Source organism: Chaetura pelagica, unplaced genomic scaffold (genome assembly GCF_000747805.2).
Source record: "Chaetura pelagica isolate M959 unplaced genomic scaffold, ChaPel_1.0 scaffold417, whole genome shotgun sequence".
NCBI lineage: Eukaryota > Metazoa > Chordata > Aves > Apodiformes > Apodidae > Chaetura > Chaetura pelagica.
In genome coordinates, this window is record NW_009953966.1 from 408887 (window position 1) to 426247 (window position 17361).

General features: G+C 41.2%; 1 protein-coding gene across 2 annotated transcripts in view; it reads right to left on the bottom strand.

Annotated features, from left to right (window-relative positions):
- The window catches only part of ELMO1 (engulfment and cell motility 1), a 268680-nt gene extending 267946 nt beyond the window's left edge, over positions 1-734 (bottom strand). The window contains exon 1 of one of the 2 annotated variants that reach the window (XM_010002153.1): positions 582-734. In XM_010002153.1, the coding sequence (XP_010000455.1) occupies positions 582-659 (78 nt within the window). In that variant the 5' untranslated portion in view covers positions 660-734. The remainder of the gene's footprint in view (positions 1-581) is intronic. The other variant, XM_010002154.1, reaches the window with a different exon arrangement.
- Between the last annotated feature and the right edge of the window lie 16627 nt (positions 735-17361).

A 17361-nucleotide genomic window follows, 5' to 3' on the forward strand; every position in this document is an offset into this window, starting at 1 on the left:
AAAAAAAAAATCAGAGAGTTTTAAAATTGTAATTTTGAATTTGTTAACTTCTGTACAGTGCCTCAAATCAGCCCATAGGTTCATTGCATTAGAAATAATCAACTAAACAGGACAACCCCTGAGATTCGTGTAGGAAACAGCAAGGACTCTCCTGCTCACAGTGCACCACCGCTTTAGTTCCAAAATCTGCCCTTGCTGCAGTTATTCAGGATGATCCTACTGCAAATGCAAAGCACTGACTAAATATTTGAAGACTTCCCAGCCAAAGGTAACACTGTATTACTACAATTTTACAGTTGAACAAACTAAGGCACCAAAGTGTTAAGTGGGTCACACAAGCAGTAAACACCTTGTTTAAGCAGCTGTTTAGAAAGAAGCAGCAAATAAAAAAAAAAAAACCCAGCTAAACAGAACAAAAGCATTAAACAGGAAGAGGGTTACGCCCCTTATAAAAAACACCTGATACCACACATGCAGTCACAGAAACGTGTGTGCATTTCAGTAAGCACAAATGCAGAGAGACACAGAGAAGAACTTATTTACGCACCGAGGCGGCCGAGCGCACATACACGGGCACTTACTTGATCAATTTCCATTAACTTGGGGAAGGCACCTGGCCATTCGATTGCCACCTTCACTATATCAGCAGGAGGGGGCATTGCGATGCTGCTGCTCTTCGGAGCCAGCACAACTGGACACTAAATACTGCAGAGAGCCTCTCTCATTCACACCTGCAGGGAGAAGGGGGAAGAAAAATAAAATCATACAGCAGTTCAGAGAGAACTCCAGCGCTGGCGCTTCCTCTCCTACATTTTGCCTGGCTGGGCAGGTGGATGAAAACGTGTGCATGGATGTATGTGCAAGAGCAGCCGAATGCCACATATTACAGAAGCAAACACAGGACACAACGCCACAACACGCTGCACAGCTCGACAGGCTGTTAGAAAGATGGCTGAAGCACTGAAACGTATGGAGAATAATAGGCATGCATTAGATTTAAACAGAGAAACTATTTTTAAATAATTTTAAATACGCTGGTGGGGAAAAGTGACAAATTAGAGGAAGCTCTTGTTACAGTGTCACTCTTGGAGTCCCAGGGAACATGACCCAATCTCATAAAGCTGGCGCTCCGGGAGCAGAGATTGCCCAGGAAGTTCTGGCCAGGAAACACTGTTTCTTTTAACTATAGCAATGATCTTCTGAGTGTTCACAAATAGATCACCGCACTATAGCAACCAGGATGTCAGGAAGAAGGCAGAACACACAGCAGTTTCCACATATACATACACACACACACACACGCATATCCTCACCTAACGGATCCAAAGATACCCATATATAAATACTTTGTTATGGTTAATCTCAGCCACCTGAATACATAAGGAGATAGCATACATTCACAATGATACAATAAGCTACACAAAACGTCACAGTTCTGCAAGAATATGAGAGTATCATTAGGATTTCCTGTCAAATACTGCAGGTTGTAAAATTTTGGATGAGGAGAGGAAAGGGCAAGATGCAAATCCTCAGGTTTTGCAGAACTTAAGTCTTTTGGCTCATCAAAGTTCGTAACTTCACAATAACAACCAACATTTTTCAAGCGGATGTAGTGCCTCTGGGCACACAAACAAACCTGCACCCCTCTCCCAGCCCGTTGGTAGCGGGACAGCCACTGAAGTAGCAAAGCTCTGCAGATCTCAGACACAGCAGCCCGTGCACCTTCCTGCAGACTGGCAGGTTCCTGCTTGCTTTGCCAAGTCTTCTCTGGTGGTGGCATTTCCCGCGCGCTTTGCCGAGACCCAGCGACACACCATCGCGTATGACAAAACGAGAGGCGCTGTAGAAATCCCCAGAGGTGGCAGCCACACTTCTTCTTAGGCGAAAGGAGAAGGAAGTGGTGAAAGCATGGACACATGCTTGCACACAGACCCTCTGAAAGAGCTAAGGCACGAGATGAGCTGACAGAACACACCAGACCTCCAAAAGCCGCAAACAGGTACGGGGGAAAAACAGGCTCTGGCCACCTTCAATTACCACTTCAACTAACCCAGTCTAACAACCCTTCTCCAATTGCAGCAGAAGCAAGAACTCAGATCAGCCTGAACAAAATAATGAAAACATCTCTCTACCAAGAAATCTTGTACCTTCATCTTGTACTACTTAAAAGTGAGAAATCATCCAGCCTTCATGTATATGGCTCTACCTTTTCTCTTTTCTTGTGTGCCCTCTGGTCTACTCTGAAAAGGCTCAGTCCTCCACATTTGCAAGTCCTGCTACATTCTACATAGGGTTCTCACACATACTATAAAAGCAATTTACAAACTTTAACACTCAGGCAATTTATTTCCAACAATGGCAGTTCTGATTCCGACAGGATCGCACCTCACCACAAAGCCAAGCGCAAGGCAGTAAAGAAGACAATGAATGGTCTATAAATAACACTGGATTGCAGGAAGTGCCCTGAAAGACTAAACAATGTAGTTAAGAAACACAGTGACATTGTCTACACTTGATAGATATAACAGGGACCGGCAATAAACACAATTAAAGCGTTCAGCTGGCTCGCTGCACATTAAGCATAGTGAGACATCCACTTTTAGCTGTCTTTTCCTCCATAGAGCCTAAATGGATGTCAATCCTGACACCTCAAACTCCTGCATATTCCATGGGCACTCACGTTTTGCACAGCACACTGATTCAACTAACCAGCAAAAAAGTATTTCAGTCATCTTTTTTTTTTTTTTTACCACGTTCAAGTCAAACCACTTCTCAGAGGTGGCACAACTTGATGGGGGGGGGCAGGGCACTCAACAATGTCTCAATGTCAGGTGCTGATAGTGGTTTTTCATGTTCCTTTCAGCTGCTCAGATACACAGTCCAGGCTGTGTTTTTAGTATTCATCTTTTTTTTTTTTTTTTTTTACCACGTTCAAGTCAAACCACTTCTCAGAGGTGGCACAACTTGATGGGGGGGGGCAGGGCAGGGAGATAAGCAGAGACTGTGGGCAGCAATGAGTTGTTAATCCAGCTCAACAGTCTAATGAAGCAGACTTTGGTGCCTTTTTGCTTGCACACTCACAGTGATGGCATTCCCCACCTCCTCAGCAGAACAGTCCTTGGTAGTCTCAGCCTGGTGACGTTTTGGTATTAAACGTCCAGCAGCGCTTAAGTGGACCTGGCTGACCCAGTGCCTGACTGACAAGCTTCTCCCAGTGTTCCCTGGCATGGCACTGCACCCCTGGCAGGAGGGATGCTGGAACCCTCAGCCAGAGCCCGAGTTTGCTGGCAGCAACACAAAAGAGCAGCAACAGCTCCTGCCAGACAAACGTGACAGAGCATAGCTTCAGATGAGTAAGTCCTCATTTGCAACAGTCAGGTTTTTTTCCCCCCATCATGTTCCTTCTACAGTTTAATGAAAAAATTCTGTAGGCCACATCCCTAGAGAGAGAGAAAGAGAGGGAGAGAGAGAGAAAGAAAGAAAGAGAGAGAGGGGAGGCCTACAAAAACCGTAGAATCTACCTAATGCATGGACAAACACACTTTCTTCTAATTGAGAAGTCAGGGAAGCAACTGTTGCTTTTCTCCATGAGAGGCAGAGGAGAAGGTAACTTGCAGCCCAAAACATCTCCTAGGAGGTGAGCTAACTCCGAAGTTCACAATGAATGCTGTAAAAATAATTTTGATTCCTGACTACTGGCCACAACTACAAAAGCAAAACAACCTCACACAGCAACAAACTTGCAGAAAACTTTCCCTCTCACAGACAAACGCGGGCATCAACTCTCATTTTTCTTCAGCAAGTTGTGGTCCATATTAACCAGTCACACAGAGAGAAAGTAAAGGGTTTAAAGAAAAAAGAATAAAGCAAAGTTGACAACAAGTTAATAGGATTCAGCTATGTAAAACAAGCATTTGCATTCGAAAGCAAGGTGCAAGAGAAGTCTGCCACAGCATTCAGAAGACAATTTCAACGTGAGTAGTTTTCAATGTAGGCTAGCACAGATCTCCCACATAATTATAATTATTAATATATGTATGCTTATACAGTCATAAAACACAAAGCAAAGTGACAGATCTTGAACTAATACAAATGGATGTAGTTACACTTCTCCCACCAGCAAAAGGCCAACTTGGAGACATCAGTGCAGTCTTACTGCAGAAATGCATGTATAAATTTATTGCTGTAATTTCTTTGTTTCTCAGTGGATATTCTAGTCAAATGTCTAGACTTTGTTTTCCTAGTTTATAATCTCATTAATCCAGTGCAGGATCCAAAAAATAGTTTAGTTTTGTTCTACCTATATGGCAATGCCACAAACTTTTTATTTTAGGCCAAAATAGATGTTTAGCTGTAATCACAAAATTATGTCTGCAAAGAAAATTCTGCAATCTACAACTACAAATTTCCTACCATTTATTCAAGTGGTATGCAGTGTGTTAGACACTGACTAGTAAAATACGAAAGGCACAATCCCTGGTGTGAAACACTTCCAATTTAGTAAGCAATTTTCATTGTGTGAATGAAGAACTAGAAGTGATTTGAACAGCTTTTTGTTATGCCAGCAGCAGCCAAGAAGTGAAAAGGATATGGACATCACCAAAATGCTGTTATAGAGTTTTCTCAAGTGCAATTCCTTTTTCTCTCCCAGCGGAATCCAAGAAGCACTGACATGTAAGAGCAACTTTGAAACTCTCATTTCTACATTTATTTTCAAGGCAGAATCTGAAGGCAACAAGATGCATGGTGGGCACGACTGTATGAAGTGAAGGAGGAGCCTGAGGAAAAGGAAGGCAACTGCCCCGACCTTCCCTAATGCCTGCACACAGATGTAACCTGGAAGAGCTTTACACAACCGCCACGCTCAGTAGCGCCCCATTTTATAATTTAAGCAGAAAACCCCCACAATCAAAACATCCCTGCCACTTGAGTACCCTTTCTGACATGCACAGTTTTTTTCAGAACTGTGACTGATTACCCCATTAAAGTACAAATCCTGTGAGTTACTGTTATTACCACATACAGTATATTTCTGCATTTCAATCATGCTATGCAGTGCTTTCAGTGGTCTACTAAGTCACGGTAAAAACACACAAGTTGGGAATCAAAATGTTAATTTCAACACCAAAATTTATCAGCACAAATACACAAGCTTTCATTTTACTTGCCTGGATTTGAAGGAGCACAGGTGTCAGTAAAGCATACTGAACCTTTCATTTCTGCATATGCTTTGCATGTGGAAAACAGTATTTGATTCATGTATTAAACATCTCAGAAGAACTCTTAAAAAAAACAACAAGAAAACAAAAAAAACCCCAAAAAACTTGTTTTGTAATTTCCCTGGCACTTTCCATACAGGGATCTTAAAATACTTTAAATAATGTATAGCTGCCAGAGCACATCTCTCAAGCAATAAACTTGACTTTTACTCTAGAGACAGAACAAAAAATGCAAGCTAATAGGAGTTACATGACTCGCAGTTCTAGTCATACATGAGGACAGCAGCCTACAACAGCTAATTTCTTCTTTTACAGAAAGGAGGTGACCCAAGCTGGGCCACTTCATGAACAGCTCAAATAAGGACGTGATTAAAAAGCAACTAAAGGAACATCACATGCATTTAAGAATTTAACAGAATAAAGCGTGTATTTCCCAGTTCAAGAGGGACCAGGAATCACCTGAGAGCCCAACAGAGCACTACAAGGATGATTAAGGGACTGGAACACCTGCCTTATGAGGAAAGGCTGAGAGACTTGGGGCTGTTTAGTCTAGAGAAGAGAAGACTGAGATGGGATATTATTAATGGCTACAGATATCTGAAGGGTGGGTGTCAAGCAGGAGGGGTCAACCTTTTCCAGTTGTGCTCTGTGATAGGACAAGGGACAGTGGACGCAAACTAGAACACAGGAAGTTCCATCTCAACATGAGGAAAAACTTCTTTACTGTAAGAGTTACGGAGCGCTAGAGCAGGCTGCTCAGAGAGGTTCTGGAGTCTCCTTCTCTGGACATGTCCAAGACCCATCTGGATGCCTTTCTGTGTGACCAGCCCTAGATTCTGTGGTGCTCCTGCTCTGGCAAGGGGGTTGGACTCTATCTCCAGAGGTCTCTTCCAACCCATATCATTCTGTGATTCTCCTCCCCGGACAAAAGGCATCACACAATTAAAGGAATCACCTGGAGCTGGCACAAATCCCCCTCGCTCTCCTCTTGGAAATAGGTTTTCCCATGGCATTTCTTCAAGGCAAAACAAGGCAGAGAGAGAGGAGGGCAATAATGCAACCAGGACAAGGCAGGACACAGCAGGTGCCAGGAGGGAGCTGAGCCCAGGCCAGGCAGGCAGGGACCTACAGCTGAAGGAAGAGACAGACGGGTCCCTCTGCCAGGGACCTTACGTAAGTAACCGCTCCTTGTCAAACTTCATCAGCTTCCTCCGCTCGGCTCCTGCCGCCCCAGCGCACGGAAACTAAGTGGTAAGTTCAGCTGGAAGGTCCCCTGGGGACCAAGTCTGATTAACAATTTTAGAAAGATAATCCAGCGCTGGATTAATATCCCCCAAGTGAGTTATTTTTGGAGTTAAACTGCATGACTGAACAGCCGACTCAAAGGATCTGTAAACATGCTCTGCCATCTCTGCAAGAAATAAAAACAGGGCACAGAAGCCAGGGGGCTGGATGCATAACTTTGTGTACATAAAAAGACTTCCATGCTGCCTTTTTCCCTTTTTTTTACATGTTCAGTGCTATTCGCCCCTGAACTAGACAGGAGTCAAAGGCCCAGCAGACACATATCAATAAAATCCACAGATGCTTTGTCATAATTAGAAGATAAAAGTTCTACAGGAGCTATGAGGTATATTCCAGTAAATTACAGAAAAGAGGGGGTGATGTCAGCAAGCAGACAACCCCAGGGGGCAGCAACCACAGACTACAGGAAGATCTGACCCTGCTTGACAGACTTGCACAGTTCAGTCCTGTCCATCAGCTTCCCAATGGGATGTCTTTTTTATGCCAAAACTGTAATCTGATCCATAATGCATCATTATCCCAGGAATCCATTATCTAGTTTTATGTTAAAATGGCATTTGGACTCTTCAGATTTAAATACACCACTTTTCCTCTACAAAATACCTGGAAATCTAGTGCTGAAGGAGATTTTAGGAATATGGGTGTGAAATTTACAGAACAGGATATTTTTTTGCCACTGGCAAAACCACCATGGAAAGATGGTGAATATTCATGTGGTTATCACATGTCTCATTCTCCCATTCTCATAACCTTTACAATTTCATTCCAATATTTTTACCTTTCTCCCAGTCATCACCTTGTTCCTCTCCATAGGAAGCATTTTATGTATTTTTGGTTTCACTAGCATTGACAGTATCACTTTGAAAAAAGTGCTCTTCAAAACTAGAGAGAAAATAGGCTTTAAAGGGTGCTTGAAAAGAAAAGGTGGAAGACTGGATGCATGCTGAGTAAAGGCAAGAAGGCTGCCTAGTACTGCTTCTAAAGCACGTATTAAAGAACACCAGAAAAATTCAGGTGCTTACTTAACTTGAGCTCCCCCACTTCTTGGAAGATCCTTCTACTAAGGAACTTCTAGTTACAAGACTGTAATTCAGAAAAGAGAGGACTAAAATCTCAGTACTGATTATTCAAGGTATCTGAACCTTTGTGGTAATTTAATATCTGAGCTCTTCAAACTAGAGATCAGGCAAGTACCAATCTCAGGTATTCAAAGAACAAGAAATTCCAAGAAATAATAATAAATAAAAAAAACCCAAAACAAACAAAAACCCAACAACTACCAACACACTAACAATAATGCAGCAGTCAAAGTAATAAGGTCTCTCTAGCCTCACAAAAAAAAAAAGCATTATTTTTGAAAAGTGCTGAGTACCTGCCTAGTGTGTGGAATTTAAGTACCATGGCAGATGTATCAAGTACAGAAACAAAATCAAACATTACTCTTAATAACACGTTAGAATCCACTTAAACTTTTCACAGTTTATCAGGGCTTGCTGCTTCATTTGAGGCACTTTCTCAACATTGGGCTGTACTCCAGATGTTTCTAAACTGCAGCAAGCAGGAAAGGAAAAAAAAACACCAAACCTTAAAGTCCAGCTGAATACAATTTTCTTTTTCTGCCTCTCAGGGTAGCCTCACATACCCTGAGAGGTAGGAGGGAAGTAAATGGAAAAAGATGAAGCCCAAATTTCACCCAGTGGTGCTGCTGTTCTCAAAGGGTTCTAAGGAGAGAATTAAAGTTTTCAGCAATAAGAAAGCTGGAGGGGAGAAGAAAAAGGGAAACTGGCACTGACAAATAACAAGAAAAATAAAGTTACACTAAATATTACAATTCGAAAGGATGGATGTAAATTATTTTTTTATGGGTGTGCTTTTTAATGGTTAATCTAGGCACATTTCAAAGGAGTCCAATGTAACTGGAAATACAGTAAGTTTATTAGAGGCTGGTTGAAAATATGCTGAAAAGAAACAGAAAGTTCATCGCAAGTGCTGTGAATCAGGGAAGCAATTTTTAATAGAGTTCAACTGAGAGTAAAGAAATAAGAAAAGGTCACAGGCCTCTTTTCTAGCATTAGCATGATCTAACAATGGTGCCTTTCCTGGTATTTGGATAATCAGGGGGCTAGGAAAGACACACAAGAGTATTTTGAATCAAGATGATAACACTTCATTGCTTCACTTCAGAAGAGGTCAAATGAAGACAATGATGACTGGCTATATCCCAAAGGAGATAACAGATACACAATGATAAGCTCAAGGTTGGGGGAAACCCTAAACTTCCTGTTAGAAGCAAAGATGAAGCAGCAGTCCAAAAGAACGAAGAGAAAGTTTTACCCTATCAGTGCTTATGACACATATAGAAGAACTAATGGTACAGGCAGGAAGTTCACAGTCAACTGGGGGAAGAAAGGGCAGAGATGAGTGAATGCTGAAGGAAATAACCAAGTTAACTGACAGCACAGACAGGATGTTGAAGGTTGAAACAGAATTATTTTTTTAAAAAATCATTCTGCGAAGAAAAATACTGTGGAAAAGAGAGACACATTGATACTCCACAGTGACTCAGCAAGGCCTCATGCTCAACATGCTTATCAGAAGAAAAAGAACCAGCAAAAGAAAGACAGGGTACCATCTATGAGTCTAATGAGGACACAAAAGTCTTGAAGACACCAGGCTGTTGCTTCAGGCACTGACATCAATTCTTCAAGGATAACAAAAACCAAGTGAAGGAAAAAAAATACCCATCAGTAATCCTGCAGCAGAAAATAGCTCCATCCACAGAGGTGCTCCTACCAGCACTGTTTCTCTAATACTTACTGAAATGAGTGCATCAAAACAAGTAATAGTCAAAACACCCCAGTTTTCCTGACTTCTCAGTGCTATACAGTCTCTCAATAGGCTCTTAGCTCTCTGCCAATTCATGCTCTTATATTCACAAAGAACAATTTGCCCTTGTGGACTTGCAAGTCTCATCTCTCTGAAGGACATTCAGCAAAACAAGAAGACTGCAAATGGGAAACAGTGATGGCCACCCAGAAAAAAAAAAAACAAAAAAAAACAAACATGGCACATTAATATTAGAGACCTTGTCTATAACCAAAACTTGCTGCATAATAATTTGAGCTATTCCGCATTAAAGAGATTGTATTTCCAAACATACCATTTGTTGAGACTAATCTAGCATTTTAATGGACATTACTAAACCCACTTGGGCAACAGGAACACAGAGGTGCTAAGGAAAGAAATGTGGACACAGTCACATCCCAAAAATCTACTGTGCATATTCCCATCCTTAACACTGATCCCACCCTGCTTTGCTGAGTACTGCTCAGTCTGTGTACCTGCAGGTCTGGAACTACTGCTCTGGGGACATCTCAACTAGGTATCACTGTCCCTTGCTGACATATACGTTGGGATATTTGTAATTCTAGATCAGGAAGAGCTGGCATACCTGAACAATCATCTCAATTATCCAGCCAGGTTAACCATAAAATCACTGTAAGGTAAAACACAAGCAAAAAGATACTGAAGAGCCCACCAAGCTCTGGGCTCACCCAACCAGAATGCAGAGGGTATTTTGGAGGGATGATAGAAACCCTTCAGAAGAGACTTGACTACAAGACAACAGCAGTGCCAATACTCTGGTCACTCAGTCCATTTCTAGGGCAGATGTGTCTTATGTAAAGCTTGGTAAACTGCATCAAATGTGACACTTAGTAAGAGAAGATCTGGTACTTTAACATGAGACCGCTCATCACTATTGCAAAAGCAGAAGCAGTACATGACCCCACTGAAGCAGGGGCACTGGACATGACTTCCAGTAAACCCTTCCAGCGTTAACCATTCTGTGATTCTCTAAGTACACTGATACAATGACTCTAAGCACTCTTGAAGCCCTAGCCTGCTCACCTGTATTCAAATATTGTGCCTTTTCTGTACTCAGCTGTGCACAAAGTGAACAAAACCAGCTGCTTTTGCAGCAGGTTGCCTTCTATGCCATAACAAGACTCTCTAAGCACAGTAAAACCAGCAATTGTTTAAAACATAGGGACAACAATCTCCATAACTCTTCCCATAACTTGGACTAAGATTTGAAAGTTCAAGACAGAACTTTACTTCTGCCAAAAAAACTACTGCAAATTGCTTTTGTGCTACACTAATACCACATCCAAACACTCAATGCAATCTGTGGTCACCCCATAATTTTACTACACACTTTATTCAACAATGAAGAAAAAGAAAGAGGTAAGAATGATGCAAACATCATCCTTCTGGCTGGTTTGGGTCATAAGCTCTAGAGAGTCAGGCTGTTGAGGCAGAGGACAACAGTTGGAAGCCCACTGTCTCTCCCCCTTATAGCAGGACAAGCGATATACTCACTCTGAAATTACAACCCACGTGTGAACTTAAAACCCCACCAAATCTAATTTATGCCATTGTGCTGGGTTATGAAAAAGGAACTGTGGAGTGAGAGAGGAAAGGGGGAGAGACACCAAGTCAGCCACTGCAGTTAAAGCTAAAGAGAGATGTTATGATTGTCTCCTGTTTTACTATCCAAAAAAAGTGGTAATACTTTAACAAAGAAACGTGACTCGTGAAAGATACTAGCTAATTTAGTGAATATGTTTACATCATTTCTCAGGTAAAAAGGAATTCTCAATTTAAAAAATCACCTTTGTAGTATACATTATCTGCTTCTCCAAGTATCTTATAACTAACTATAATCACAAAGGCTACAGTTAATACTTACTGTCAAAAGCTGATGATGGCACAGTTGTGTCCCCCCTCCAGTGCTTCAGTTGAAGCTCCTGCTCCAGCCTCTCTGGGAACATGCATAGTTATGCCAAGAATGAGCAAAAGAATCACTGTTTCCAAATTGGCTAATCAACGAACTGAGTACTTAACCTTCCCACAATACACGCATCTAGACGATGCAACCAGCACTGTCTGCACACTGAGGGCTGAACTGTGCCAGCCACATTATTCTGTAAGACAACCCATGGCAATTTCCTTCTTTTCAGGAGCCAGAACATCAATTGTCACTGATTGCTGCTGCAGCTAAATCAACTTCTATCAAAACACCTATTCAAAATGAAACAGCAGTTACTGTGTGATGCTTTTCTCTATTATCTTAAAAACAGAATGCCTCAAATATTTAGTACCCTCTTGATTCCACCCAGGAGTTATTGCCAAGGATTTTACTTGCTAAGAACTTACAAGTGCTAACTACAGAACAGGGAGAGGCTGGCAGCAAGAAGCAAAAGGACATTATTCCTTTGCTGCACAATAATGTGCATGTATGTCTCTAACTTACTATACAGCAAAAACATTGATCTTCATAGCTGGTTTAAGCTAAAAATAGTGTAATACATGCATTATGCTGAGGCATCATCATTGTTCTCTGCTAAAATGAAACCCTTCTACACCAAAAAACTCAGGCTTCTGCTATTCAAAGTCCAGGTCCACAGTAAATCTGATGTATCTGCTTCCCCAGTGTCATGGCCTGGCCTCTTCCCCAGTGCCAATGCTGGCATGTATCTAGCAGATAAGTTCAGAGAAATGGACTGTCCAAAAACTAACACCAAAAAACAAAGACACATTTTCAGCCAGATCAGCCCCTTGAACTCATTCACCACTTGCTCAACCGAGCATCAGGATTCCCATAAGGAATGGGTGGGGACAAAGAGGAAAGAAGGAATATAAATTGCTCATCTTAAACCATTGTGGAAACATGCCCTGAGCAAAAAAAAAAAAAAAAAAAAAAAAAGATTTATTTCACCTGTGCAAATTTAATGGCACACAGCTGAGATTCAATTCCATAGAGGAGAACAATGTAAAAATATGCAATTACTAAGTTCATTGCACTATGTTTCATTAATTCAATGAGCTCCTTTATAATTGTAACAGACATTAAAAGATTAAAGTATTTGGACAAAATCCAGATGCATTTTTAGTGCTCTGATTATTGTCACAGTTTGTATCTTCACAAATATAAAGTAACATCCCTTCACCTAGTCCCCTGTGAGAGTAACCACTGATTACCCTTCTTGCTTTCAGACTTCAGCATTCTCAAATTAAATTTTCAACTGCACTTGGGGGTGAGCAGGGGCAAATCACTGTTCAGTTAACTGTCTAGTTCAGTTTGACAGACCTAGAAGTGTTTCCAAATAAAGCTGTCAACTGAAGTTGACCATTTTGAACTTCCCAGAGGGCTAACACCTGGCTGAAAAGCCCTTTGTGTGAAAATGGCACCACTAAAACAAAGCACAACACAGTAACTCCGTGGCACTTTTCATCTGCTTTCAGTAGTAATTTAATGTCAGCAGATGTTCAAGCAGTAAGTGCAATTTGGCTATTAATGTCCTTAAGACAGAATGGAGTCCTTTTTCCACCCTTCAGTGGAACACTTTAACTCTGCTGCGAAGACTAAAACGCAGCCTTACAAGTTTGGCAGCAACAGTAAACACAGAGCCTTACCCACTCTCATTTTACACTGTATTAAGCAATATTCGCAGGTTATACACTGAAAGTATAAGCATTTTCAAATAGCTGTAGTGTGCAACTCTATTAAAATAATGTTCCATTTTCTTCACCTATCATCCCCCCTCACTCTCCCAATCCTACAGCACATTGATGCCTCAGGTTACTGGGTGTTTTGCAATCTTCAAGGTGCATTCACAAACCAGTAGCCACAGACCATCAGAAACCCTTAATTTGGAACGAGGAGTGTGTGATCAGATGTCCTGTTTCCAAAGCTGCCAAACAACTTGCCCTGTAACAAGTCAGCTCCACATCCCTGAAGACCAGGATGCGAGTCCCATTTCAAGTAGAGTCTCCTACTCCCAACAGGGCATCCTGCTGTTCCGTCAGAGGCAGATGTGACTTCCTTCTACCTTGCTTTAAAGATTATTCCATTATGTTGGGCTCACAAAGACTTGTTCACCACCACACACAGTACCCAACTGCATCTCCTTACCTGGCACACAAAATTTAACAGGATGGTGCACATGAGGAATGAAGGAAAAGTTGTTTTTTAAGATTTTTTGAAGTTTTCTTTTCACATGTGCAATCCTCTGAACACTGGAGCAGACTCCTACTAGCCACACCACCTTGACAAGCTCTCTTCTTGGGGTGTTAAAGAATTAGACAGATTTCAGCCACATCTCTTACCTTGCTGGTCTCATCCACTATGTCAATAACTTTGACTAGTACTGGGAAAAAAAAAAATGTGACATTAACCACTCTTAAGGCACTTGAAGGAAATTCTGAAGCAACAGTGTCCATAGGTAAATATGCTGCATCAGTGCCCAGGACAAAGTCGAATGCTCCTATTTAAATAAGACAGAAAAATCTATTCTTGCATTTGCAAAACAAACCTCTTGAGACACAACCCCCCCCCCCCCCAGATTCTTATTTGACCCTGGTGTTACTAAGAGAATGTAAATCATTAGCAACTAGAGTAAGACACACCAGAGAAAAATAAACAACAAAAAAAAACCCACCTGCAAATAGACCTTATATCTACCAAGCTTTTTCCACACAGCACTGATTGAAGAGAACTGCCTACCACATGCAGTAATCACCTTGCTCAAATGAACTGAAAGTCTGCTTCAAAAACAATGATGCTAAACTTGGAACCAAGAACACTTGTGTTCTATTTTCTTTCATTCAAAGTCTTTGTGTGTGGCCATGTACTTCCCACCTGCAAATAGACCTTATATCTACCAAGCTTTTTCCACACAGCACTGATTGAAGAGAACTGCCTACCACATGCAGTAATCACCTTGCTCAAATGAACTGAAAGTCTGCTTCAAAAACAATGATGCTAAACTTGGAACCAAGAACACTTGTGTTCTATTTTCTTTCATTCAAAGTCTTTGTGTGTGGCCATGTACTTGCCCTTTGGCCCTCTGTGCCTCCAACCGCCAACTATAAAATGGGGCACCAAACTTCCTCAGAGAAGTTGAGAGGCATTTGGAGGCTACAGGGGGTTGTACGTAAAACAGGCTGACAGATTGCCCAGAATGGCCAGCCACTTTATTTATTCATGTGCTCCCACAGCTCACTCACCCAGTTCTTCCTGCATGTTATCGTTCCCAGCCCCAAGCAGAGACTGGCTTATCTATTTATTGCTACCATCCTTAGTTTGAATACAACACCTTCCATTAAAAAACACAGAGGTAGAAGTGGCAGATGCAGCTTCAGAGTCTGTTGGAAACAGTCTGTGCTCTTTTTTAGCATTTCATAGCACGTTGCTGCAGTTATTACTCAGATAGGATTTCTCACAAAAATCCCACGTATGGACATTGGGATGGGACAGAAAGGGGTAAATCATTTTGTGGCTACATGTATTGGTGAATGTCTTCTAATTCTTTTAGTCTGACAAATTTAAACATTCATTACCAGCACAAAATGACAAATGTATTTCTAGGTGGATTATATACTTTTAAACAAATCAGCAAGGGAAACTAATTTCCTATGCAAAATGAAAGCATCACTATTACATTCATTTAAGCCAAGCCTGAAAGAGCACACAGAAAACACTGCAGGGAGCAAGTCTGAAGTCTCATTGCCATTTTTCTTTACATATAAAGCTGGTTTTCCTTATGTTAAGAATCCCCAAGGCACACGCTAACGTCTGTGGAGCCAATCAAAATGCAAATACTCTGAAACAGCCCACTGATCAAACACTGCTTGTCTCTTTTCCACATTTTTCCTTCTACTCAGGCTTTTGCCATTTAATACAGGTGACTTTGCAAATCACTGTGTGCTTTGGTTTTAAACCCCTGAAAGTTTAAGCTATTGTCAACTTCAAAATAACCTGTCATCTGGTGCCTTGGTTCAGTCATTTCTGGCAACTGCCTTATTTTCAGCCTACACATGACAGGAAGACCACTGTCCTATGACAGCTGCCTCTTTCTGGGCCCAGATAATCTCTGTAGTTTTACACAGTGAGATTAATGCATGGCTGCTGGCTACCTTTACCCTCCTGCCTTTGTTTTTAGTCATTTAACTGTTGCAGTGGAAATACAGATATTAAAAGGCACAGGCACACAACAGAAAACACTTGCCTCTTGTTTTGAAGACACACAACCCAACAGCAAGAAGAAAAATCCCACAGCTATGAAGGATCCCAGTTTTTTTCAGGGTAAGATGCTCAAAGCATCTAACATGGAACTTTTCATCTCTTAACAAAATCAAATTGAACTATTCCTAGTAAATTGAGGAGCTGCCCGATTTTAACAGTTCCTTCCTTAAATCCATCACTATTTCTCCTGGTTCATTAACCAACCTTATTTAAGAAAGAAGAATCATTATCTTAAAAGGAAGAAGGCAGCAAGACAGTTTTGCATACCATCAGCCACAGTAACTACAATACGTATTGCTACTTCCTATTAAGGGAAACTCAACCATGCCAAAGGCTGGCAGTTTCTTCTAGAAGCTGAGAAGTAAAAAGCCTTGTTGAGCACGTTTGCCTTCTAAGCAACTACACGTATGATGGTGTATGCAGCACAGCTATTAGCTTGTGTGTGGGAAGGAAGGGCTACAGGTCTCTGCTGTTAAGCTGTGCCCCTTTAAATTTTCATTTGCAAAAACATACATTTTATATAAATGAAAAAGCTAGAAATTATACCCATGAAAGCTCCTTTCAAGCATTTTAGATTAAAAGTAATGAAAACCATAATTAGAACTGGATCTCCTTTTAGATTTTTTTAATTATTGACTTACATGCATTAAGTTGTTGGAGGCAAAAAGTCATTGGTATTTAAGATATTATTTTTGTTTTTGCATAACTTCTAAGTGATGACAGCTTTAAGACCCTCTAGAGTAAGCAGGGATTAGGCTTTAATATGCTTTTTTTGCCTTTTATATATGTAAGTTTCACACAATCAACTTTTAGAAAGAATAGCAGCTGTCAGGAGTTTTACTGTCTTCTTTTTAAAAAGGATGAGGTGGGGAAACACTCATTTATTTTTAAACAGTACATTTATTCCTAGAAGAAATCTAAGCATAATACTCACCTTTAGCCTAGGAAGCACAATTCATCTCTTTCACCTTTGGCATCTTTTTTTCCTCTTTTCTTTTCTGACAGTGTTTTATTTCCCATTACATGACCCCACTCTTCTAAGCCATCCTCTACAACCTCAAAGAGTTTACATTCACACACATCCCCGCAGGTGGAGAGGTTTTGTACCAACTGCTGCACTTTCATCTCAAGCAAAGCACATCCCAGCTGAGATGCAATAGGGACACTTCAGCCCTCCCCAGTCTCTCTCTGCACTTCTGAGGCTTTTCAAGCACATAGACGACCTTCAACAGCAATTTGGGAATTTCAGAAGTGCGTGCTGATATTTCACTCTTCCGGTGGTGGGTTGTTGGGGTTTTTTTTAATGTCAGATTCAAACAATCTATGCTTTGCAGAGGCCAATTACTGTAGCTTTTGTGAAGGTTAAAAGTTCAAAAGGAAAGCTGGTTTCTTCATTTAGCAGCCTCTTCCAACAACCTCGATTAAAAGATGCCAAAGAGCGAGCGGATGTGTAGGTATAGGAGCAAGGGGGATGAGGGAAAGGGTCTCAAAGTTTTAAGATCTGTTATTTATGACTCCTCCTCTTCCACCAGGTTCTGACCTCACCCTGTTTGGGGCACACCATCCCAAATGCTAACTACCAGCAATGAAAAAAGGTTAAGAGAAACCCATTTCCTGCTGTCTTCTGACAGACACACACACACACCAGTCCCCAAAACACATTTTACCTGGGATCTCTTGGGCAAATGCTTCCCAGACACACAAGGCATACCCATTAAAATTATACCTCTTTCTCAAGCTTGCAGGGTT